This window comes from Pezoporus flaviventris, unplaced genomic scaffold (genome assembly GCF_033815535.1).
Source record: "Pezoporus flaviventris isolate CSIRO_AGI_PZ_B2104156 unplaced genomic scaffold, CSIRO_AGI_Pfla_v1 ptg000005l, whole genome shotgun sequence".
Taxonomy (NCBI): Eukaryota; Metazoa; Chordata; class Aves; order Psittaciformes; family Psittacidae; genus Pezoporus; species Pezoporus flaviventris.
The window spans coordinates 19282127-19305477 of record NW_026892553.1 but is presented as its reverse complement, the minus strand read 5'-3'; the positions used below and the strand labels follow the sequence as shown (position 1 = coordinate 19305477).

Here is a 23351-nt window from a genome sequence, read left to right as displayed (position 1 = left end):
GCTGACATATAATAATACATATAAAGTGGAACTGTTTATCTAAATGGTGTAAATACAACTTGCCCAAGTGGGTGTGAGAGGGAAGCTATTTTCCAGTGCTCACGAGAGTGAATTCAAGCAAACCTCAAGGTTTTTTTTGACTTTGTGCTTCTACAGCTGCAGTATTTCTAAGATACTGCAGAGACGGGTTTGTGTATTTGAACTTTAGAATGTAGAATGTTGTTCTGAGCTCTGTATTTTCCAGAGTTCATCACCTGATGAAAGGTGAGATTAGACCGCTTGTATAGGAATAGAAAATGGAAAGGTTCCCATAGTCATTCTTTTGCCCCAGTATAAAAAGATACTCCCAAATCCACCAAAAGAAACCGTTTTCTCCCTGTAGAACTTGAGGAAAAGATAAGAACCTGTGAGACTGCATTATTGGTGAGGGACTTAACCTCAGTGTCATTGAGGAAGAGGAGGATGTCTAAGCTGTCTTGGAAGGGCGGTATGATGGCAGAGAAGAGGGATTTTGTGTTCAACTTGCTGTCTTGCCAGGTGAAGATCTCCAAACTTCACAGCCTGGTTAACCACGCAGCATTGGAGGTTAGGACTAGGACTTCATTCGTGGCAGAAAAGTGGGTAGTGTGAAACCTTATCTCATGCCCTTTAGAGCTCTGTGGTTCTTCTCTCCCACATGCTTAGCAAACAGCTTTGCCTATAATTTCCTCAACTGTCTTCAGGTGTGAACAGGTACTAACTGAATGTGGGATAGGGATCCAAGATCCAGAGGATGCTTTCTGTGGAGTTCTTAGCTCTCACTACAAGTGCTTGTGAGAAGCAGTGTTCAGTTCTGTTGTGGCTTTAAGCCTGTACAGAAGTTCTGACTAATGATACCTAATTATATATGTGACTTATTCTAATGTTATCTCAAGCTACAAACATGAATAAAAATATTTTCTAAGATCTTAATTTTTTGTTGGTAGAAGAACTGAAAAGCAGGTTCTCAAAGAGGTTAAATAGTTGGTGCAAAATAACATACACAGCTCTCTATTTGTTTGGCTTTTAAAGAAGTATTTGTTTGAATTACCTTAGAAAAGCTTTAATGAAAATGAATATTGTAAAAGATATACAATTTTCTTTAACTTTTTATTCCTTCCCCCCACTAGCTACAAACATACAGATGAGAACAACTTAAGCTGTGAAGGTCCACCTATGGAGATTCCTGGAGAGTTCAACAACAAACTGAACCTGATCTACACTTACTCTGTGACATTTGAAGTAAGTATTGAATCTGTTAGGTGAATATGTAATTCCCGAAAAGAATTACATCAAAACTGAATAATTTGCTAATAGCCATAAGTGGATTAAAGCAGTGTAAATTCCATAAGGAGGGTCTTGTGAAGCAGTTTGCCCCAAACCTGTTACTTTGCTATTACTGTAGTTTGACATTTGGGATGTATGAATAAAGACTTCCCCCCTGTTCTGTTATTAGCAGAAAGGTAGTAGATTCAATAACAGCAAGGCTTGTCTTCCTTGAGGTGTGCTCTATGGTGTCAGTGTTCAGTCAGGGTACTGAGAATCTCATGTAGAAGAGATGTTTGTATTTGTAGTCACTTCTATGTTAAATCTTGGTTTTAGCATAAGGTAAAGCTCTTCTAATGAAGTTGCAGGTCTTGTCTCATTTTGTATTTCTTCACTTTCTTTTGGAGTAGGTGGCCATTTATGTTTTAGACTTAATACTCTAATGTTTGCTAACACTCACATGGTTTATTCAGTCTGTTAGGAGGAAGCTGGGCTTTCTTACAACTGGGTCTTTACCCCAGCATGGAAAGCGAGCCTCCTGTGGGGGTGAGAATCATTTGATTCAAGCTGCTTCAAACTTTGGTACCTTGGTTCCAGTGTGTCCCAAAAGCCTGGTTGTTTTTTTGATGTAAGATGCCAATCTTGCAGGATTTACTTGACCACCAGCTTGTTTTCTGTAGGCATCAAGCAGCCATTATATGGTAACAGCTTTCATTCTGCCAAATTGAATCTGATTTGAACCAATGACCCCGAGGTGCAGGCTCTATATCCTGTTACTTTCCTCTTGTGACATCCAATCCTAATCTTACTACATGAATGAGCCTCCTGTCTAATAACATTTGTGTTTAAATCTTGATGATAAGTTGCAATTTAACTTTGTCTGATTATTCCTGTGATGTGTTCCACATCTGGGCTATGTATTCCCTTTCCCTCAGGCACAGAGCAGGTAAAGCTTAGCTGCTGTGGGTCAGGCACTTCCAGCATATCTTGGTCACCAGGCTCCTCAAAACTGCTTCTTTCTCTGTTATTTGTTAGCCTTGATTTGAAATAGTATCTGATATGGTTTACTTGTTAATAGTATACTCCAAATAGCTTAAAAGGAGAGTATTTATCAGTAGGAAGCCTTTTTAAATAAGAGAACATCAGTTTCACTAAGCCTGAGTACATAAACCAGTAAAATGAATAACTGTTATATGGTCCTTTTCTAATATGTCAGCTGATTTAGAATCATAGAATGGTGTTGGTTGAAGAGACCTTAAAGATCATTTTAAAACTGTACAAACTTACCAGCTCATAAATAAATGAAGAAGTTCATCAGAACTTCATGCCATTCAGGAGACAGAATTTGGTAGCAGGACAGTGGGCATACATCCCATGGGACATGCTCTAGGGAGCAAGGCTTGAGGTCAGAAAGAACCATTATTTGTGCAGCTCCCACAAGAAGGATTTAAGGGAGAGAAGGTAGGAGAAAATGGAAACATCTTTTGAAGGTCAAAGTTGCTGAATGATTTCTTCTTAAATCCTTCACAGGGATATCTGGAAATGAAAATTGTCTGCGAGGAATCAGAGTGGAAAATAGTCTGGATCAGACAGTGTTGTGGCAGGGACTGAGGGAGCCTGTGCTAAATACATTATAGGTGATAAGAGAAGAATACCAGGGGAGACTAGAAATATAGAGTATAAAGTTGATGTTTCAACTTCAGCTGTGTTATGCTGGGAGTATCTTCTTGTGGTGGCATGATTGTTTTCAGCATGCATTTGGGAGCTGAAGGCAGCTACGTACTGAATCATGGAAACATGAGGCTTAGTGAAGCCTCAGTTGAAGGTAGAACATGTGGATAGGAGATTTCAGTAAACAGGGTGTTCTTTGAGAGGCTCAGGAGATGAATTAATGCAAGAAAGAGGTCTGATAAACAGGATTGATACCAAGCTTAGATGTTTGTGCTGAATGGAAGGCTTGTGGAAGAGATTTGATGTGCATACCCCTTTTCAGACTGTAACAAACGTGTTGCTATTAATTGCTATTTAATTTCTTTGTAGGAAAAGAACAATATTAAGTGGGCTTCCAGATGGGACTACATTTTGGAATCCATGCCACATACAAACATCCAGTGGTTTAGGTAAGACTTGCATTTATTCAGTGAATAACCTTTCAGAGGAGCACAAAGCTTTCTTGTTTGTGCTTCCAGGACTATATAACTTCTGCTGTGGTAAAACAAAGTCTGTTAGTTTTCAGGCAAGAAAACCTTCTTGTTTTCATCTGCAGTCACTTTTATCAGTGTTCCATCTCTTGGGAACAACTGCAGTATTGCATTTCACCAAAGGAATGCACCATTAGTGTCCAAAAGGAAAGCAGCTTCCATCGGTTTACTTCAGCATCTCCAATCTGTAAAGCTTTGGAGATGTTGCTGCTTTGCAATGTTCTTACTGTTACTGTCTGGCTTTCTCCCAAGTGAGAGATACATGTGTATGCTGCCTGTTTGGTCCTCAGCAGCTGCATACAGTAAAAAGAGGGGCTTTTTAATGAGTGAAAGAGGTATGTGAAAAATCTCATACTTATTTCCCTCTGCACCATGCAAATTATATCCAGTATGTAATCTAAGTTTTAACATTCATGTTTTGCAATACAGAGTGTTTGAAAGGCTGATCTGATTAAATTAAATTAAATAGCATGATGTAGATTTCATTGGTCACTAGATATAAAATCTGCTTGACAAAGTCTGCTTTAAGAGCTTTAGTGTTTCACCAGTGTTCCACCACCTATAAGGAGGAAAATAAAGAAAAGCAAGGTCTAAGTCTTGAGAATTAACAATATATCATGAAATACTGTTCTTCTTTCTTCTGGCTCCTAAGAAATTGTAAAGGGACATGACTCAACAGTTTGTCTTCTGAGTGGGAAAATACTGACAGGTCTGAATGACTTAAGTACGATCTGAGTATCTGAGGCTGTTCCTCTGTGGTAGGAATTGGAGTGCATGTCTCAACCTAATAAGTGGATTGAAAACTTATTCTTTCTTTATCTACAGCATCATGAATTCCCTTGTGATTGTTCTCTTCCTGTCTGGCATGGTGGCTATGATCATTCTGAGGACTCTTCATAAAGACATTGCAAGATACAACCAGATTGACTCTTCTGTGAGTAGGATGTACAGCTTTTACATGAGCATGTTTTTCTGTGCTAGTCATGTCTATCAACAAGTTTTCAATACAATCTGAAGAGATGTAGAGCTACCAAGAATTTGCTACATGATAATATGTCTGGGGGTTAAAAATAACTTTAGTGCTATTTCATCTTTCCTAACAGCCGGAGTATATGGGCAGATGTGCCAGTCTTTCTTTTGTAGCATCATTCGATGAACTTGTAATATGCAAGGACAGACGTCAGGGTTTAGAAGTATGTGGAGTGACTCAGAAACTTTTGGGAAGTATTTGAAATGCAGATCCCTTTGTTCCAAGGTCTCAACCAAGGAAAGCCTCTTTACTTCATAAGTACTTTCACATATGCCAACAGTGGCAAGACACAGTGCAGACACTGAAAAATGTTCTGGCATTGGTTCAAGATGTGGCAATTTCTTCTGTGCTTGCATTATGGAGTCAGTGTGGACATGTAGCTGGTGGTATGACACTCACCTAAGCAGCCAATGTATTATTTCTGTATTATTTATGGGATCTCCAACCTTGGTGATGTTCAAAAGCCCATCTGCACATGGTTCTGGGTAACCTGCTTTAGGTGGCCCTGCTTGAGCAGGGAGGTTGGACAAAATGAGCTCCAGAGGTCCCTCCCATCAATCACTGAGTGATAGGTGAGATTCCTTGTTAATGCAGGCCCATTTTAAGTCATGTTATATGGCCTTAGCAAAGGACCTGCACTGTATCTGTTGCAGAATTGAAGACTTACTACCCCCTTTGGCATATTTTCTGCCTAAAAATAGGTTTTATAGTCTGAACTATCAAACTTGATAAGTGTTTTTCACCTCTTCAGGAGGTCAGGCTTAAAACTACTGCAGACGGGTATTGTTCCCTCTGTAATGAAGCTGCTTTAGGAAGCTGAGGTGTTGCCACTTTTCCAGTTCTAAGGTGGTGTTTCTTTAGAGTAGTTTGTAGTATAGCTTGTCCAGAAAGCAAGTGTGCTAGCACTTGTGATGTTTGGGAAGTTTGTACTCTAGATTTCATGGGAAGTATGATGCTGTGCAACTTTATAAAGCAAAGAAAACCCCCAAATGAAACCCACTATATGAGCTGATTATTGCAAAAAAGGATCAAAAATTAAACCAACGGGAAATAATGGAGTGAAATTAGTGGGAGGCTGTGTAGCTGTCTTGCTGGATGTTATGGGAAAGAGTCTGACTGATACAAATTGATGTTGCCTTTTGCCTGGGGCTAGAAACTGTGGTGAAATCATAGAATCCCAGAGTGGTTTGGGTTCAAAAGGACCTTAAGATAATCCAGTTCCAACCCCCCTGCCACCACTAGACCATGTTGCCCAAGGCTCTGTCCAGCCTGGCCTTGAACACTGCCAGGGATGGAACATTTACCACTTCTTTGGGCACCCTGTGCCAGCGCCCTCACAGGGAAGAGCTTCTTTATATCTAACCTGAACTTCCCCTGTTTCAGTTTAAACCCATCACCCCTTGTCCTATCACTACAGTCCCTGATGAAGAGCCGCTTTCCAGCATCCTTGTAGCCCCATTCAGTTACTGAAAGCTGCTTTGAGGTCTCCATACAGCTTCTCTTTTCCATGCTGAACAGCCCCAATGTTCTCAGCCTGTCTTTGTACTGGAAGTGCCCCAACCCCTGCTCATCCTTGTTGGCCTCCTCTGGACTTTCTCCAACAACTCCATGTCCTTCCTATGTTGAGGACACCAAAACTGCGCCCAGTGCTGCAAGTGGGATCTCATAAGAGCAGAGCAGAGGGGCAGGATCACCTCCTTCAACCTCCTGCTCGTGCTTCTTTTGATGTGTACGGTTGGCTTTGTCTCCTGTTAGGAGATTACATATGAACTGCAACATTTCAACACAACTTCTGCTCACTAGCTGTGTTAGAACTACTTGGGGGTTGTGTGAATCATGGGGTTTTAATTTTGGTCCCTATAATGGCTTTGCTGCCTTAATGGAAAAGAATATAACTGATTGCGAGTTATTAAGATTTGACCAGTGGATGAGTGAAAGGCTGATTAAAGATGATTCCTTCTCATTGGTAAAAGTGGTATCTGCGAGCCATAGAGGAGAAATAATGTCAGATACTACAAAGGTTTGAATTTTCATTGTTGTTGCTATCTGGATAAAGGAATACTTTAAAATGCACAAAAATGTTTCATATTGAAACTAACATCTGAAAGTACTTTTATTCTTCTTTGGGTTTGATATTTAATATCTTTTGTTAATGCAAATGCAGACGCTAATTTAAAGGGGAAGAATTTTTCCACATCCTTTAACTGATGGCTTTTGAGAAGCTCCTGTTTGATCTCTCAATTAAATTATGTTCAGTATCTTATACTGTCTTGTCCTTATTAGTTGGCCATTCTTAATGTGATAAGGAGGAAGACATGTAGGAGCTTGGTTAGTTTTGATGGGTAACGGAAGGAATAGGTGTGACTTCCAAAAAGCTATGCTTTGCTTTCCTGCCAGTTTGTGAGACTTCAAGATCTGTTACAGTTCAAGGAGCTCATTTATAAAGGTGTGAATTAGTGGTACAAAGAGGGCCTGGGCTGAAGAAGCTGCAGGGGAGCAACTTAGTATCTCACACATAGGGAATGCTGGTGATCAATGTGCAAGCCAGAGCTGGTGGTCTTGGTATACACATTTCACGTTCAACTGATACCAACTGGCTTGTAGTATGATGTAGATGTAGTGAGACATACATTAATGAAGTGTTTGGAAGTCATGGAGGTGCTTTGAGGATCTTATGACTAGGAGAAGATACCTGAACTGAAGAGAATTCGTGTCAATGCATTTTGAAGAGTGAGTGGTAAGAATTTTTTAGTCTTTTCGATCATGACTGAGTGCAAGGGACTTAATCTTAGAATAGAATCATAGAATCATAGAATAGTTTGGGTTGGAAAGGACCTTAAGATCATCTAGTTCCAACCCCCCTGCCATGGGCAGGGACACCTCACACTAAACCATCTCAGCCAAGGCTTCATCCAACCTGGCCTTGAAAATCTTTGTTAGAATATTTTGAGAACCAGGCTAAATTAATGGCCAAGATGCAGATTGATTCATTCCTTTTAAGATTTAGAGTAATTTTTAGCATATTGGCCAAGATTCAAACGTATCTTTTTAGCTTTGCCTTAGATATTTTGCTGTGACTGTAAAGTGTAGCTTCCTTGTTGTGTCAGGAACTAAACTCAAAGAATTTCTTTCTGCTTGGTGTTCATCATTTTGAAAACAGATAAGGATTTACTTCAGATGGTAACCTTTAAATTCTTTCATTCCTTACTTCCAACTACCTTCTGTCTTACCTCAGAACTTTATCATCGTCATCACAATTAGTTCAAGTTCAGACTTAAAGGAAAGTCTGGTCTTTGTGCTGTTTTAACCAAACAAACCTTCCCTTACTGGAAAAGCACTGATGTGTTGGAATTATACCTTGAGATCTGGTAGCATTTGCTTTGCAGGCAAAGGTAATTGGGGGTTGAGTTTCTTTGTGCTATCTTCTGTTTAACAGTTTTTAGGCTTTGTGTTAGTAATCAGACTTCTGAGAGTAATATCTAGCCGGAAAATACAAGCAAGTTAAGATGCTCTGTGTCATTCAACACTTGGGTCTGTATTCTTTCTAGCCCTGTTTTTCTTGTGTGTGCTGTACTCCTAGTGGTAAGCAGTCCATTAAACTAACCTCGGTGCTCCTTGTTGAATGAAACCTGTATCTCTTTGTGAGGAAGAGAGTGACTTTCTTGAGGGGTTGGTTCTTTGTGGTCGTGTGTGTTTGGTTGGTTTTGTGAAGGGAAGTGTTTGTTTTGAGTGACGTGGTTGAAAAGTTCTGTTGTTAGTGGTTTCTTAGAGCTGCTGGACTGAGGATTCCTTCCCTGATCCATCCATTCACCTCTGGCACTGCGACAAAGAGTATTGGTACTTGCCCCTGTGACTGTAGGGAGCAAACTTCCTTCTGGAGTACAGAGGCCTTTTAATTCTTTCCCATTATTGTCATTAAGACTGATATGCTTTGGAAGAGGCAAGAAAAGACAAATGCTTGAACTAGCTTGAAATGCTATAATCCAAGTTAAATGGAATGCTTTGTTTTAGTTTAAATTTAGAATGATGTTATATGGCTTGGCTAATTACATTTTGTTTCTCCTTGCTTTAAGAGATGAGGATTTTCTTGATAAAGCCTGTCTTTTTCTTTCACTGAACCATTAGGGGGTTATAAAAATCAAGGAGTGATGAATCAGATGCAATTAGTCTGTCTTTAGATCTAAACTGGAAGTTAATCAGACTTTAAATATGGATTTTGCATCATGTTAATTCACTACTGCTTTATGCGTCTTTGCTAAAGACATTGCTGATTTTATACAGGAAGATGCCCAAGAGGAATTTGGCTGGAAGCTGGTCCATGGAGATGTGTTTAGACCTCCAAGGAAGGGGATGTTACTGTCTGTCTTCTTGGGCCAAGGAACTCAGATCTTCATTATGACATTTATTACCTTATGTGAGTAACTTTATTAAGTGATGTGTTTGTCATGTTATAGCATAAGAAAGATGCAATATTATTAGATGAGAGAAGCCTTTTGGAAATGAACTCCTTCCTTTAGTAAAATATCAATGTATTTTTATAGCAGTAACCTAGGTAGCTTCAGTAATGCTGCTGTAAGCAGTGTCATTCCAAACATGCTGTCTGGGCTCATTCTCATTCTTCATGATGCAGAAATGAAGCTTCCTTGTTACAAGTTTGGTTTTGGTTTGTAAAAGGAGTTTGTTGTAGTGTAAGTTATTCAAGGATCCGGTAATGCAAGTTCAAAGACATAAAATCAAAGCTTTGTTTTGTTCTCAGAACACTTTCTGTCTAATACTTGTGACACAACAGTCTGCAACCATGCAGGAATAAGGGCAAGAACGCCCACCAGAGGAACAATACTGACACAACACTGAGATTGAGAGCCTGTTATATACATGTGGTGACAGAGACTGTCAGACTGTTGGTGTTTTATTATACATTGTCTATACAGTATATCATAGAATCTCATAATGGTTTGGGTTGGAAAGGACCTTAAGATCATCCAGTTCCAGCCCCCTGCCATGGGCAGGGACTTCTCACAGTAGACCATGTCACCCAGGGCTATGGCCATGGGATTGGGGTATATGAGAGTTTATGCTCATTTAAATATCGGGTAGTGATAGGGATAAACCTTTACAGTAGTGTGTTACAGAGGAGTTTTGCTCCCCATCCACAGATGACTAAATCCTTTGTCTCTTTAGTCCTAGCTTGCCTTGGTTTTCTTTCTCCTGCCAACCGTGGTGCTTTGATGACCTGTGCAGTTGTACTGTGGGTCTTACTGGGAACTCCAGCTGGTTATGTGTCTGCTAGAATGTACAAGAGTAAGTACACGTGTTTGTTCAGTGTGAAACAGCAGGGTAAATTCAGAGTTGCTGGATTTAATGTAAACTTCACACTGGAGCTGGTGTCTTGAACAACAAACTTGCTTCTTGCTGCCCTACCGTGAAACAGTGGCAAAAAGCTTTGAACTTGAACTTGTTTTTATCTTTCCCTCAGCATTTAGAGGTGAGAAGTGGAAGACAAACGTTTTGCTTACAGCTCTGCTCTGCCCTGGGTTAGTATCCTTTGCCCTTGTTCTTTTATGCTTAAGTGTAGAGGAATGTGAGGTGGGAAGGAATTGGGGGGGAAAGTGAACTGTCCTGTTGATGTGCCCTTTTTTCTTTATTGTTCTCCAAGTTCTTCCTTTTGAACATTGCCTATAGTTGAATGTAAAGAGAAATGAATTCTGAAGAGTTGGAGCCCAGAACTCTACAACAGAACTTCTTAGCATCTTGTTTGGTGACCAGGGCTGGGAGGAATGATGGGACTCCCTCACAAGGCAGCATCACAGCCTGTGAGAATCACTGCAGCAGAGCATTAGGCGTAGTGATGGGCCAGTTCCAGTTACGTACCTCGACACTTGGAATGTTCCAGATGATCCTGTTGTAACTGGGAATAGTTATGACCACTTTGTGGTTTCGTGGTGACTTTGGAATGTGTGTAGTGCTTTTCTGTAAATAGGGAGACAGCCTTTTAGGCAGAACCTCTATTACCTTAATTATAGTATCAGTGTTTTCTTGTACCCATATTATTAAAAAGAACACAGGAAATAGAACTTAAATGTCTTATAGCTATATAGTGCTATACTAAACAGCAGATGTTTCCTGTGCTTCTGGGTGAGAATGATGCAGAGATTCTCTTCAGTTGGATATAATCTTATATAAAAGTAGATAATGTTTCTGATACGGCTGTAGTGTGTATCACCCTAGGGCAAATTCTGTCGTGCTTGGGAAGAGTAGTGCCTCTCCTATTTTTCATCTTCTCATAGCTGTCACGACCTTCTGTGTGAATTAAATCAGTGAAGAAAGGGAGCAGAAACCAATTTCTTCAAGTCCTCTGTATTTCTTAGGTGCAACTTTGGGTACATGAAGCTCTCCCTTGACAAGTGCCCTTGGCAAAAGTTGAGCCAAAGGTTATAAATCATTCGTTTAAGGTATTTCTCCCCCCTCAAATGAATAAAACATGACTTGGTTTTGAGTCGAGTAGAATTTTATCAAGTGTAAAGTGTGTGATAACAACCAAGTGTAGTGTTTCTATGAGGAAATCTTACTTCTAAACCAAATGTGCTGCAGTCTTCCTGCTGTCATTTAGATGTTATCAAAGAGCAGAGAAAACATTTATCAGTGGCAGAAATACCATGCTGATCATTTACATTCCCAAAGAAATGAAGTTGCACAGAGGAAGGAAAATGATTGGGGATGGTGCAATAGGAACAGATGTCTTGATTATGTTATGCTACTTTACTGAATTTGCATAATATCATAAACAGCCCAAGGCCATTCGAGTCCCAAGAGACTGATGGCAGCTCATGTTTGCAGTACTTCTAAATTTGGAGGGGGTAATTGGGGTCTGTGTTAGGAGCTTGGGCATATTATGAAGATGAGCAAGTCTTTAAACTGGCTTTGATTTGTTATATTTTGTTCCACAAGACACTTACACCAGGGGTCGCTTGGGTGTGCTTGTTTAACCATTGCCCCAGCCAGTTTGGGTGGGGGTAAGGCTTCTCCTAGGGCAAAAGGAACCTGTCCTCTCTCCCTAGAGAGAGCTCTAATCCTCCCTCCTTCCTTTTTAAATACAGTGGAGGATGCATGGTCACTTCAGGCCAGTTTAAACTGTGCCTTGGGAACACTTTTTCAGGAAAGCCCCAGAAAAGGGGCCCATCCTTGAGCTGATTTTTTTTTGTGCTACGTCTCTGAATCCATGAACAGTGGCAATTCAAGCAAGATTTTCTGTGGAAAAAGCAGAACTGTTCCTTTACAGTACATCCTGCTTTGTTTGGGATGGGATGATTGAAATCCTCATCATACATCTCAGAGTTCTTTTCTAGTGGTTTCCCAGGTTGTTTAGAACACGAGGCAGATGCACTTAACTGGGGAGGGAAGAACAGGGCTGGAGTTCTGTCATGATTGCTACAGTCTTTGAGTTTGGCAAAGGTATGGGCTGCTTAACTGTGTGACTTCATGAGGTATTAATACAGAGATTCTTTCTTTAATCCACCCTTCTGCTCCTGTGTTGCTGTGACAGATGCTGCAGCAGGGAGTATGTTTGTTGTGAGAGTGACATGTGGCTTCCTAAATAAGAGATTTTGCCATCACTGTGTTGTTTCAGAGGGCATTTGCTAACTCTGAAGGACCTCAGTAAAGGAATGAAATGACTGGCAGTAACAGGAAAGGTGATTCAGATAGAGGTTTTTTAATTTATTTTCTATTTTTGCATTCTTTATATGCATTTTTATAATGGAATATTTCTGTTACTTCTGGTTTTATGTGCAGAGTCTGTATTGAAATAGTGGCTTTACTGTAGATACTTGCATTGGAAGCATTTTTACATCGAAGTAACTAGGACTATTAGGGAATGAAAGGTTGTAAGAAGCTAAGTTGTTCTGATGCAGACTCATTACTGCTTTATGGTTTTTAGTGCTGATATTTATTCCTTCCCGAATATTTTACTATCTTTTTGTGATATATTTTTCAGCATTGTCTTTGCTGATTTCTTCATCATGAACCTCATCCTGTGGGTGAAAGGATCCTCAGCTGCCATCCCTTTTGGCACTTTGGTTGCTATCCTAGCTATGTGGTTTGGAATCTCAGTCCCACTGACTTTTGTTGGTGCATATTTTGGCTTCAAAGAAAAGGTAGGGCTCTTTGAGCACAGATTTGAAATGCACTTGTCCTCTGGAGTTGAATCATTAGATCCCCAAGCATGTAAGATCAGTTTGGATTGAAATGTCTGTGGCACGATGGTTGTAAAACGATGTTTCACTTTGTCATTATATATTACAACCATAACTTGAATTTATGCTGGTAATCATAGAGTCCCAGACTGGTTTGTCTTGAAAGGGACCTTAAACTCACCCAGTTCCAACCACAGGCAGGGACACCTTCCACTAGAGCAGCTTGCTCCAAGCCCCTGTGTCCAACCTGGCCTTGAACACTTCCAGGGATGGGGCATATGTATTTATTCCTAATGCTGGTACCAAGTTTGTAGCTTATTTTATTTGATAACTTGTGATGGCTTAGGAAAGAAAATCAAGTGATGTTTGATAAGTCTTCAGATGCAGATATTGGGGAAAAGTAATCTGATTTATGATATAACAACTTCTCTTTTAATTACATTAATTTCTCCTAAAGCCTATTGAGCATCCAGTGCGTACAAACCAGATTCCTCGCCAAATTCCAGAGCAGTCCTTCTTCACAAAGCCCTTGCCTGGTATCATCATGGGGGGGATCTTGCCCTTTGGCTGTATTTTCATTCAACTGTTTTTCATTCTGAATAGCATTTGGTGAGTATCACTCTGTTTACTGTTGTTGTTCTAGTTTATGCTGGTTTAATTATAAACACACAGTGAGTTTGAACATCCCAAACCAGTTAATATAAGGAATAAACCAATTTGTCAATTTATCTTCTTGCAGACTTGTATGGAATTCCAGGATCTGCATATTTATCCCTGTGCTCAGAACTTATAAAACTAGTTCTCATTGACAGCTGCAAAGTGTGAAGTTAAAGTCTTGTCTTGTTTTCTTTCTGGCTCTGAGTAGCACCAATGTGGTTTCATGCTGTTGTGATTAGGTGGTGCCTAATCCATTGTGTGTGTTATGATTTATAAAACTAATATGGAGCAGTTTCAGCTGTTAAATCAGAGTCAGGTCGAGAAATTGGGATTCCATGATCTGTAAAACAAAGACATGCAAACACCACTCCTAAATCTAGTCAAAACCTAGTTAAGCAAGTGCATGGAGAGTTAAACCAATGCAGTCTGTCATAACTTCCACAGGGCAAACGTGGAATGCTTGGTATGTTGTAGTTCAGTGGAAAATACTAACCTAAAAGTGCCAGGTTTTTAAGGTGTCCTCTGTTTATGTTGAGATTTCTTACAGAGCAGATTTCTACATCAGTTCTTGAATCAAATCTGTTAGATGTATTAGCCTTTCACGTGAGTCCTCAACAAAGGTAGAAACTGTGTAATATAGCTGTGCTGGAAAAGGTCATTTTCATTTTTTATCCCACAAAAAGGAAGCAATGAGGGAATGTACAACTGATACCCTTCTGTCAAATGTTATGCTGCCGTAATTGTCACCATCACTCAGTAAAGTTGGTTACCTGAAAGACACCAGATTAAAAGTAACCAAATATGTTCCCCTTGCATTTATTTTCCTGAGTGTTTTTGGGTTTGGTCAGACTTGGTCTGGGGATAGGCTGGGAATGGAGGAGCATCGTGTTGGATGTAATGAGGAGATGCAGAGACACCTGATAAGGCTTAGCTGCAGTAGGAGGAAGGAAGCACATACTGTAGCTGAGGAAGAGTACGGGTGATGTAAGAGTCAGATAAGTTAAAGTCCTCCCAAAAGAGAGATCTGAAGTGATCAACATCTCTAGAGTAAGTTATCCATAACTGTTCTGTGGGAAAACTAATTTCAGGAGAAGCAGAACTGAACACTTTGAGCACTGCTCTGTAGAGCAGTGGTTTTATTCCTGCCAGTTTAAATGAATGGATATTTACAGGGCACAACTCGGAGCATAGCTTGGGCGTCAGGTGATAGTGGTAAAGACAAAGTTACCTCAGTGGTGTGGGGTTTGGGGTTTCTGTTTTGGTTACCTCAGCGCCCGCAATGGCACTGTAAAGTAGCTCCGAACTTCAACCTGAAACGACTCTTGGTTTTATTCTTATTTCAGGTCTCATCAGATGTATTACATGTTTGGATTCCTCTTCCTCGTTTTTATAATCCTCCTTATTACATGTTCAGAAGCTACAGTTTTGCTGTGCTACTTCCATCTGTGTGCAGAGGTAAAAAGTACACTTTTGATGTAGATACCACTTCTAGGTAGAAGACGTTAGAAATACTCGAGGTATTCCCATACACTGTGACGCGCTGTAAAAGGGAGTACCCATATATTCCCGTATACAGTCCATATGTGATTGGATTATATTGTCAGCCTTTGACATGCTTGTTTTAGGCATGCTTCTGGAATGCACCTTGTGCTTCCAAATTCACCCTTTGCAGCAGATAAACAAGAATCAACAGCCTTGATCTTAGGATGATTTCATGTTCATAGTGGAAGCGATAGAGCTGACTTGGAGAAAGCAAGAAGTATCTATGCGCTATGTTGGAATCCTTTTTTGAGGCAAATTTTAAAGAACTAAATGTGTTTCATGAGACAATGTTTATTTTTAACCTGGTTTTTGTGTGTTGTCTCTTACTGAATGGTCTGGGTCTTTCAGGATTATCACTGGTGGTGGCGCTCATTCTTGACAAGCAGCTTTACAGCAGTTTATCTCTTCATCTATGCAGTTCATTACTTCTTCTCAAAACTCCAGATAACAGGAACTGCCAGCACCATTTTATACTTTGGTTACACAATGATCATGGTCCTGATCTTTTTCCTTTTCACAGGTAAGTACAGTGTTCAAACTGAAATGAATGGGGAGGTGTCTGTTTTTGCAATGAGGTACTCTCTCTGAAACATCAAATACACTTTAGGCTGTGTTGCTTTTATGGCTTGTGATTCACACATCACAATAAGAGATTTAAGGTATTTTTTTTTTCCCTAACTTAAAATTACATTTATTTATAGTATAATTAATTTTCCTTTCTTGCATATTCTATTAGCAGTGAGTTCAAACCATTACATTTTCAAAGTGCTGTTCTTGTTCACTTTGATATCAGGTGTTTTGAGTCTGGATTTCCTATGTGGTTCTAGAAGTTGTATAAATAGAGATAATTGCATATGGAGAATAAAAGATGCTTTCAGCTTTCATTATTAGCAAGTGAAGCAGGTTGGTGCTGGACAAAACGTGACTGTTGACAATGGAGTTGTGATGCTATTAGAGATGGTCTTACCTGCTCATTAAGCACTACTTCTTAATGATAGGAATGTACCTTAACTGTGTAGGAAGTTATTTGAAATACAGCTACTAATAGCAGTCCAACTTCTCTGATGTTACTCATGCAGACTAAGTGTTTTCTACAGAATGACTCTAATGTTCATAATCACTTGACTCAAACTATAATTTTGAGGTTGATTTGATGAGAAATCTGTGCCAGTTTTACCATGTGTTAGATGAAATTAAAAGCTCTTTGAAGGGTACTGGCCCTTAAAAATAGCCAGGAGCATTTTATATTGGTGTTCATCATACTGCTGCTGTTGTGAATGTAGTTTTAACATGTGAAGTCACATCTTTTATGTATCGCTGCCTTTAGTATCATGAAGTACTGCAGTGGCAGAACTAGAGAAAATCACAGAATTCCAGCCTGGTTTGTGTTGGAAGGGACCTTAAAGCTCATTCAGCTCCAACCCCTGCCTCACAGGCAAGGACACCTTCCACTAGAGCAGCTTGCTCCAAGCCCCTGTGTCCAACCTGGCCTTGAACACTGCCAGGGATGGGGCAGCCACAGCTTCTCTGGGCACCCTGTGCCAGCACCTCAGTACCCTCACAGGGAGCAGCTTCTGCCTAAGAGCTCATCTCAGTCTCCCCTCTGGCAGGTTCAAGCCATTCCCCTTGGCCTGTCCCTACAGGGCCTTGTCCCAAGCCCCTCTCCAGGTTTCCTGCAGGCCCTTTAGGCCCTGGGAGCTGCTCCCAGGAGTCTTCTCCAGGCTGAACAAGCCCAGTTATACAATGGATTGTTCATAAAACCAACCTTTACATTCATTCTTAAGATTTGTAATAGAGGATCTCTCTGTGCATGATACTTTGTATTGTTACTTTTTAACATCACCTGCCTGATTATTGAAACCTGCTCTAATTACTTCGTGTTGGCTTTATGAAATGCATCACTTGGCTCCCTCAATGCAGTCAAGAAAGAGTGGCTAAAATAAGTATTGAAAGTAAGTCTTAACATCAGACTTCAAGTTTGGCAGTTTAACACTGAGAAGAACCTCTTTCATCCTTACTGCCTTTAATGCTGGTTGATATGAGAAAATAAAGCGGTGTTCATAGTAAAACACTGAAGGAAATTACTATATGTGTTTGAACAAATGTATTTAATAATATTAACTGGCACTGCCTGCTGGTTTTCTACTGTTTTGTTATTTAGACCTGTGGCTCCTAAAGAAAGTAGAACAAAGAAGTTCAGTATAGAAGTGGAGATAAAAAGGGAGGAGGATTTAACTATAGGTTTTAACTATATCCCTGCCCATGGCAGAGGGGTTGGAACTAGATGATCTTAAGGTCTCTTGCAGCCCTAACTATTCCATGTTTCTATGATTCTATGAAACACAGAAATTAGTATATTGCCAGTTAAACCTTTATTTAAATCCTGGTGAAACACACAACCTCCAGATGTCCTTTGTAATGTGTATATATATTAAAAGAAGCACCACACTGTACTCTAAGCTGTTTTAATTCCTTTTAAACTGAAACAATATGTTAATGTGTGCCTGGGGTTTAGCGTAGGTTAGTTGCTATCCTGCCAATTTCAATTTCACTTAAAAGATGCAAATTGGGAGAATTAAAAATATCCCTTTCATATATAAAAGGATAATTGCAATTGGCATGGCAGCTGCTGGAATGGCATTAAAAGCTTCAGATGTGCTGCTGCTCCTGGAGTTCTTGATGTGGAGGCCCCAAAAGTACAAGAAGAAACTGGGCTGCTGTTGTTTTTGCAGTGTCTTATTATTTTAATAGAACCACAGTAGTGAGGGCTGTGCTGCATTTCTGCTTCATGAAGAAAGCAACTACATGGTCACCCTTTATTAGAATAGCTTGTCACGAGAAAGGTAATGGGCATAGTAGGTATATGGAGTGTGTGGTAAATCCTTGCTAATGTAAAATGCTGTGATAAACTTCCATGTTTAGTTTGAAGATTGATTTTTGGGTGGCTGAAGAAGCGTGAGCAGCAGGTTGAAGGAGGTGATCCTGCCGCTCTGCTCTGCTCTTATGAGACTCCACTTTCAGCACTGTGTGCAGTTCTGGTGTCCTCAACATAGGAAGGACATGGAGTTGTTGGAGAAAGTCCAGAGGAGGCCAACAAGGATGAGCAGGGGCTGAAGCACCTCCTGTATGGACACAGGCTGAGAACATTGGGTCTGTTCAGCCTGGAGAAGAGAAGCTGTGTGGAGACTTCAGAGCAGCTTTCAGTGTCTGAAGGGGGCTACAAGGATGCTGGAAAGCGGCTCTTCATCAGGGACTGTAGTGATAGGACAAGGGGTGATGGGTTCAAACTGAAACAGGGAAAGTTCAGGTTAGATATAAAGAAGCTCTTCCCTGTGAGGGTGCTGGCACAGGTTGCCCAAAGAAATGGTAAATGCTCCATCCCTGGCAGTGTTCAAGGCCAGGTTGGACAGGGCTTGGAGCAACCTGCTGTAGTGGAAGGTGTCCCTGCCCATGGCAGGGGTTGGAACTGGTCCTTTCAAACCTTAAACCATTCTATAATTCCATAGAATGTGAGCTGTTCTGGACAGGGGACTTGAGCAGAGGACACCTAACTTTGTTTTGTCAAATATTCCTTAATAGTAGTGTCTTTGCAAAATAAGGGTTCAGTCCTTCACAAGTTCATGGTGTTAGGGAGTTTGCTAATACAACTTTACACACTGTTGGTTTTAATAACATTCCTCTGTATGTATGTTCCCCAAATGGGACCTGGTTCTGTTCCACTTAACTTAGCACTAGGTATTTTGGTTTTCCTTATTCTTGCCTATTAGGTCTCAGCAACTGACACACAAATAGAGAGGGCACAGTTAACACCTCCTTTGTGGCAGTGTGTTGTGTGGTCATGACAAAAGGAATCATAATGAATAAGTAAATAGGAAGTGAATGCTACCAGTGACAATAATATCATCTGTGTGCACACCCAAAGCAGACAGTTTTATTTCCATGCACAAAGTGCAGCTAATCTTTCAGGAAATAAGAAGTGTGGTTGAATGGGGGGATAGCCGCATGATTACATGCGGTTTATGCCGGGAGACAATGCTGAATATAGTCAAAGCATGTTGCTTTGCTGTGACCTCTATTTTTGAACATCATTTTCACTTGTGAGTTAATGCCATTTTCAAAATTGAGTTTTGATCTTCTGGGTAGATTGTGTTTAGAATCCAAGATTCTGAAGCACCTACCACTGTGCAGTGATTGAAAGCAGTATGATACAGAGAGCTTTTAAGGTACATAAGAAGTATCAGCCAAGTGAAGAGTGCTTTTCTATTTGCTTTCTTACAATCTGTTCGTGCTTGGAATTCTTTTTTCTTCATTAAACAATAAAGCTACAAGAAACAAGGAGAGCAGAACACTCTGCTTAATGTATTTTGGCATTATTCTGTGCAGTAATCCTTGCTTTTAATGTTGAATTTAAACCAGTTATTAATAACTTTCCCTTACCCAGCTAGATGTGAGCTCTCTGTGTTCAAGATCTCCTCTCTGTGTATAAGAGAACTGTTGTTGAGTTCTCTGTAGTATGTTTATTGCAGACCAGGTTATTCAACAGTGTATGAACTGGAGGACAAAGATCAAAAACTAGTGAAAGTATTGGTGTCCATTCTGATCTTTGAGAATCTTGTGTGCTATTCAGGTGAGGTACTTTTGTCAGTGGGGGCCTTAGGTCCATGTTCCTTTTGAAGTTTCTGGTCCATAGAGGTATCCACATCTGGAATCTGTAGGATACATTTATTCATGGGAGGGAAGAAGAAATGCTAATACTGGTAAGCCCTCACTCTTGATGTGGGGGTAACAACAGAAGGAGTCTCTGCTGACCAGGGAATCACAGAATCCCAGACTGGTTTGGGTTAGAAGGGACCTTAAAGCTCATCCAGTTCCAACCCCTGCCACAGGCAGGGACACCTTCCACTAGAGCAGCTTGCTCCAAGCCCCTGTGTCCAGCCTGGCCTTGAACACTGCCAGGGATGGGGCATGGGTTGTACTGACTGCATAAGGCTGTATCCTGGTGGTGAGTGTAGCCTTTCCCTCCTGAGCGTGGAAGTTCATGGTTCAATTCTGGTGTCTGACAAGCATTGCTGCTTAGTGCTTGTGTTAGAAACCATAGTCTTGCTCTAGTTCCAGTACATTGGCAAAATTCCTGATTAAAAATTAAAAAAGGATGTTAAAAAGGGATGCTAAAGCAGACCTTTTTAGGAGGGAAGTTGAAAATCGATGCTACTGAAACCTGTGAAAGTCTGTTTATAGATGAAATGCATCCTCTCTGTGTGAAGTCTTCAGGTTCTGCTATGAGGCCGTGTTTTACAGAACACTTGCATCAGAAAGATTCAGAGTGACAAGGACTGGAGGATAATACTGTGGGGTTAGAGTGTGTTCCCATATTAATTATGGCATGCTCAGAAAATGGTGGTAAATCTCATTCTGGTGTTAGTTATACCTTAAATATCTATCTGCTATTCTAGAACACAATCAGGACAAAAATGGATCTCTTCTGTTAAACGGTTGGAAGAAACATTGCTTTCAAAGCTGTAAAAGGGTCAAAGTGGGTTATTTCATGAACATACACACACATAAGTGGCTGTGAACTGTTTAAGCTGTAGACCTAAAAACCCAGGTAGGGGTTGGCTTTGTGTGCCTATAAAAATCTGTTTCCTAAATGGCACTCGTGTGCCTGCTAGTGGTGACAGCAGCATCACGTTCAATAACTGACATGTACGTCAAGCAGCCTGGTCCTAAAGTCATAGGAGCATAGAATCAACCAGGTTGGAAAAGTCCTTTAAGCTCATCCAGTCAAACCATGCCCAGCCCTGCCAATGCCACCTCTGCCCCATGGCACTGAGGCTTCATCTCCACGGTGAGTGAACCCTTGCAGGGACGGTGCCTGCAGCCCTGCCCTGGGCAGCCTGTTCCAATGCCTGAGCACCCTCTGGGGCAGGAATTGTTCCTCAGCTCCATCTAAACCTGCCCTGGGGCAGCTTGAGGCCGTTTCCTCTTGTCCCATCCCTTGTTCCTTGGGAGCAGAGCCCAGCCCCTCCTGGCTCCATCCTCCTGTCAGGCAGTTGTAGGGAGCCATCAGGTCCCCCCTGAGCCTTCTCCACACTGAACCCCCTCAGATCCAAATCAGTAACTTAGCCTGGGGATGAATGTGTGGTGTGAAGTTTAACAAGTGCTGTTCTCTGGCTAGTGAGCTGGATTACAGTGCTGTACTCTGTCCTGCTGGGAATTGTTAGGTTTCTCTGTGAGCAAACTCTTAAGATGCACTAACCACTTCCCTTTTCTCATTTTAGGGACTATTGGATTTTTTGCCTGCTTCTGGTTTGTAAGTAAGATTTACAGTGTTGTGAAAGTGGACTGAGAAGCTTCAAAGTGGCTTTTGAACACATCTCCCTCTGATAATTTTACCATGTATTGAAAAGCATCCTGTGTAATTACTCTAATTTGTAAATGCTGAAGAGCGGCCTACAGCATCAAATAGGGATTTTTATGGAAGGAAATGGCACCACTGGAACCCTGTTTACATCAGTATCCTCATTGAACACGTTAATTCTAAGAATTCAAACAAATGATATCCCAAATTGGAATTAGGACACCCAAAAATTCTGGTTTGAGTGCGTTACACAGTTCTCGAGCTGAAATTCCTTGTGATCTGGGTTATCTTTGTTACCTTTTTTGGTTACTCATTTATATCCCATGAACGCATAGGACTGTCAAATCTATGTAAAATGTGAATTTTTTTTTAACTTAACTATGATTGTACATATTCTCCTGCACCTTCTTTCCAAGTAGGTATCTTCTTACAACTGTACATGCATTTAGTGTCATGTAGACTTTATTAAAGGCACCAACACTGGGTTTTGTTCAAATAAAACTGCACAACTCCGCCTGACCTGGTTCCTTTCGTGTTAAACCTTCACTTCTTGGACATAGATCCCATTGGTTTGATCTGTTTATGGTTTTGGAGTTTTATATGGGTGGTAAGCAGCTTGGCTGTGACTCTGGCTGCACATTGGCAAGCAGAAGGATGGGGAGGTTACTTGGACCCATGCCTGTAGGATTGACTGGGGCTTCTGAAGCTGCTGCTGCCATTCTCTTTGCCTCAGCTGTGCTACCCTCACTTCACCCAGGTACTATTACTTTCTATCAAAGAGTGAAACCCTTTTCCTCCTTTTTAGCTCTTCAGTACACACATCTCATTGTCCTTTATCCTATGAAGGTTGTATGCAGCTTCTTGGGAAGTTTTGCCATGAATTCAGTGGGTTGGGAAATGATTTTGGGTGATTCTTAAAGGTGAAGCCTTTCTTCCTGCTCTGCAGAGCTTGTGGGGAAATGCTGGGTTACATGAGCTGCAGTATCTGAATAGCATCTTCAGTTATAAGCTTGCATTCTTCTCAGGAATGGTGAGGTTTTAGAGGCTCTCCAAAGCCTTGGATTGCCCTTGAAGCTGAGCAGAGTCACTGCAGACGCAGAATTCACATAGCAGTGGTACTGACCCCGCTGGAGATGATGAATAAGGGGATGTTCACTCAGATTAATGGGTGAAATACTCAAAGCTTATTAACTGGCATATGGAAACATTCATCGCTGGAAGCTGCTTTTCCATGGCTAAGCCTGCAATTTAACAAGACCCAAACTGACTCCCCATCTTTTTGTGGGCATACATGTACCAGGTAACTGTAGTTAAAGCCAAAATGGAATCTTTGCTATGAGGATTTCCAGTCTCACCTCTATGTGTCGTTGTTCCATCCAGGTTACTTAGTGTAAGACAACAGATCATCTGATGAAGCTGGGATAAAAAGGAGGCTTTAGGCAACAAAAAGAGCCAAGTGTATGAGGAGGAGCTGGCTGCAATAAAGATGGTTTCAGATAAGCCTCAGGTATGCTCTTGATGGCAGCTTGGCCTCCCAAGTGTTCTCCCCTCCTACCATCAAAATCTCAGAGGTGGAAAGCTACACTTGCCATCAGAGTTGCCATCAGCTTGTGCTTATCTGCTGGTTCAAGAGCACCAATTGCTCTATTAAAGACCTAATGCCTGTGAAATTGGTGCTGCTCTGTTTAAATAGGTCCTTGCTATTAAATTTGGAAGTTGGGGGGAAATTTTATTGGATAGTTAAAATAATACTAATAATTAAAAAGAATTATTGGCTGAAGCAGCTCTGAAATTCTCCATGTTCAAAAGGAAAGAAATTCATGAGAGAACCTGAATTTACAATTGCCATAAACTCCCAGCGTAAACCTTTGTCAGGTTAATAAATGCACATTTAACAGGAGGTGAAGTAAAATGAGTTGTAAAGCTCTAGTTAGGGTGCTTTTACTACCAGTGAGCTGCAAAGCAGAAACTGGGTTAAGCAAGCTTCTGAAGCTTGTCAGTAGCATAGAGCCAAAGCCATGCAAGTACAATCAGTCTCAAACATCAGAGGACTTTGGGGGGTGGGTTGTTCTTTGGTAATGGACCCC

The 23351-nt window shown here is 40.8% G+C and overlaps 1 protein-coding gene and 1 long non-coding RNA gene across 2 annotated transcripts in view; one reads left to right on the top strand and one right to left on the bottom strand.

Moving 5' to 3' along the window:
• Positions 1 to 21777, top strand: part of LOC133265553 (transmembrane 9 superfamily member 2-like) — a 28825-nt gene extending 7048 nt beyond the window's left edge. The window contains exons 7-17 of the mRNA XM_061446204.1: positions 1149 to 1260; positions 3325 to 3404; positions 4311 to 4419; positions 8797 to 8929; positions 9697 to 9816; positions 9992 to 10049; positions 12509 to 12668; positions 13165 to 13316; positions 14708 to 14819; positions 15255 to 15426; positions 21185 to 21777. Of these exons, the coding sequence (XP_061302188.1) occupies positions 1149 to 1260; positions 3325 to 3404; positions 4311 to 4419; positions 8797 to 8929; positions 9697 to 9816; positions 9992 to 10049; positions 12509 to 12668; positions 13165 to 13316; positions 14708 to 14819; positions 15255 to 15426; positions 21185 to 21252 (1276 nt within the window). The 3' untranslated portion in view covers positions 21253 to 21777. The remainder of the gene's footprint in view (positions 1 to 1148; positions 1261 to 3324; positions 3405 to 4310; positions 4420 to 8796; positions 8930 to 9696; positions 9817 to 9991; positions 10050 to 12508; positions 12669 to 13164; positions 13317 to 14707; positions 14820 to 15254; positions 15427 to 21184) is intronic.
• Positions 1 to 23351, bottom strand: part of LOC133265562 (uncharacterized) — a 377264-nt gene that overhangs the window by 167623 nt on the left and 186290 nt on the right. The gene's annotated exons all lie outside the window — the stretch shown is intronic.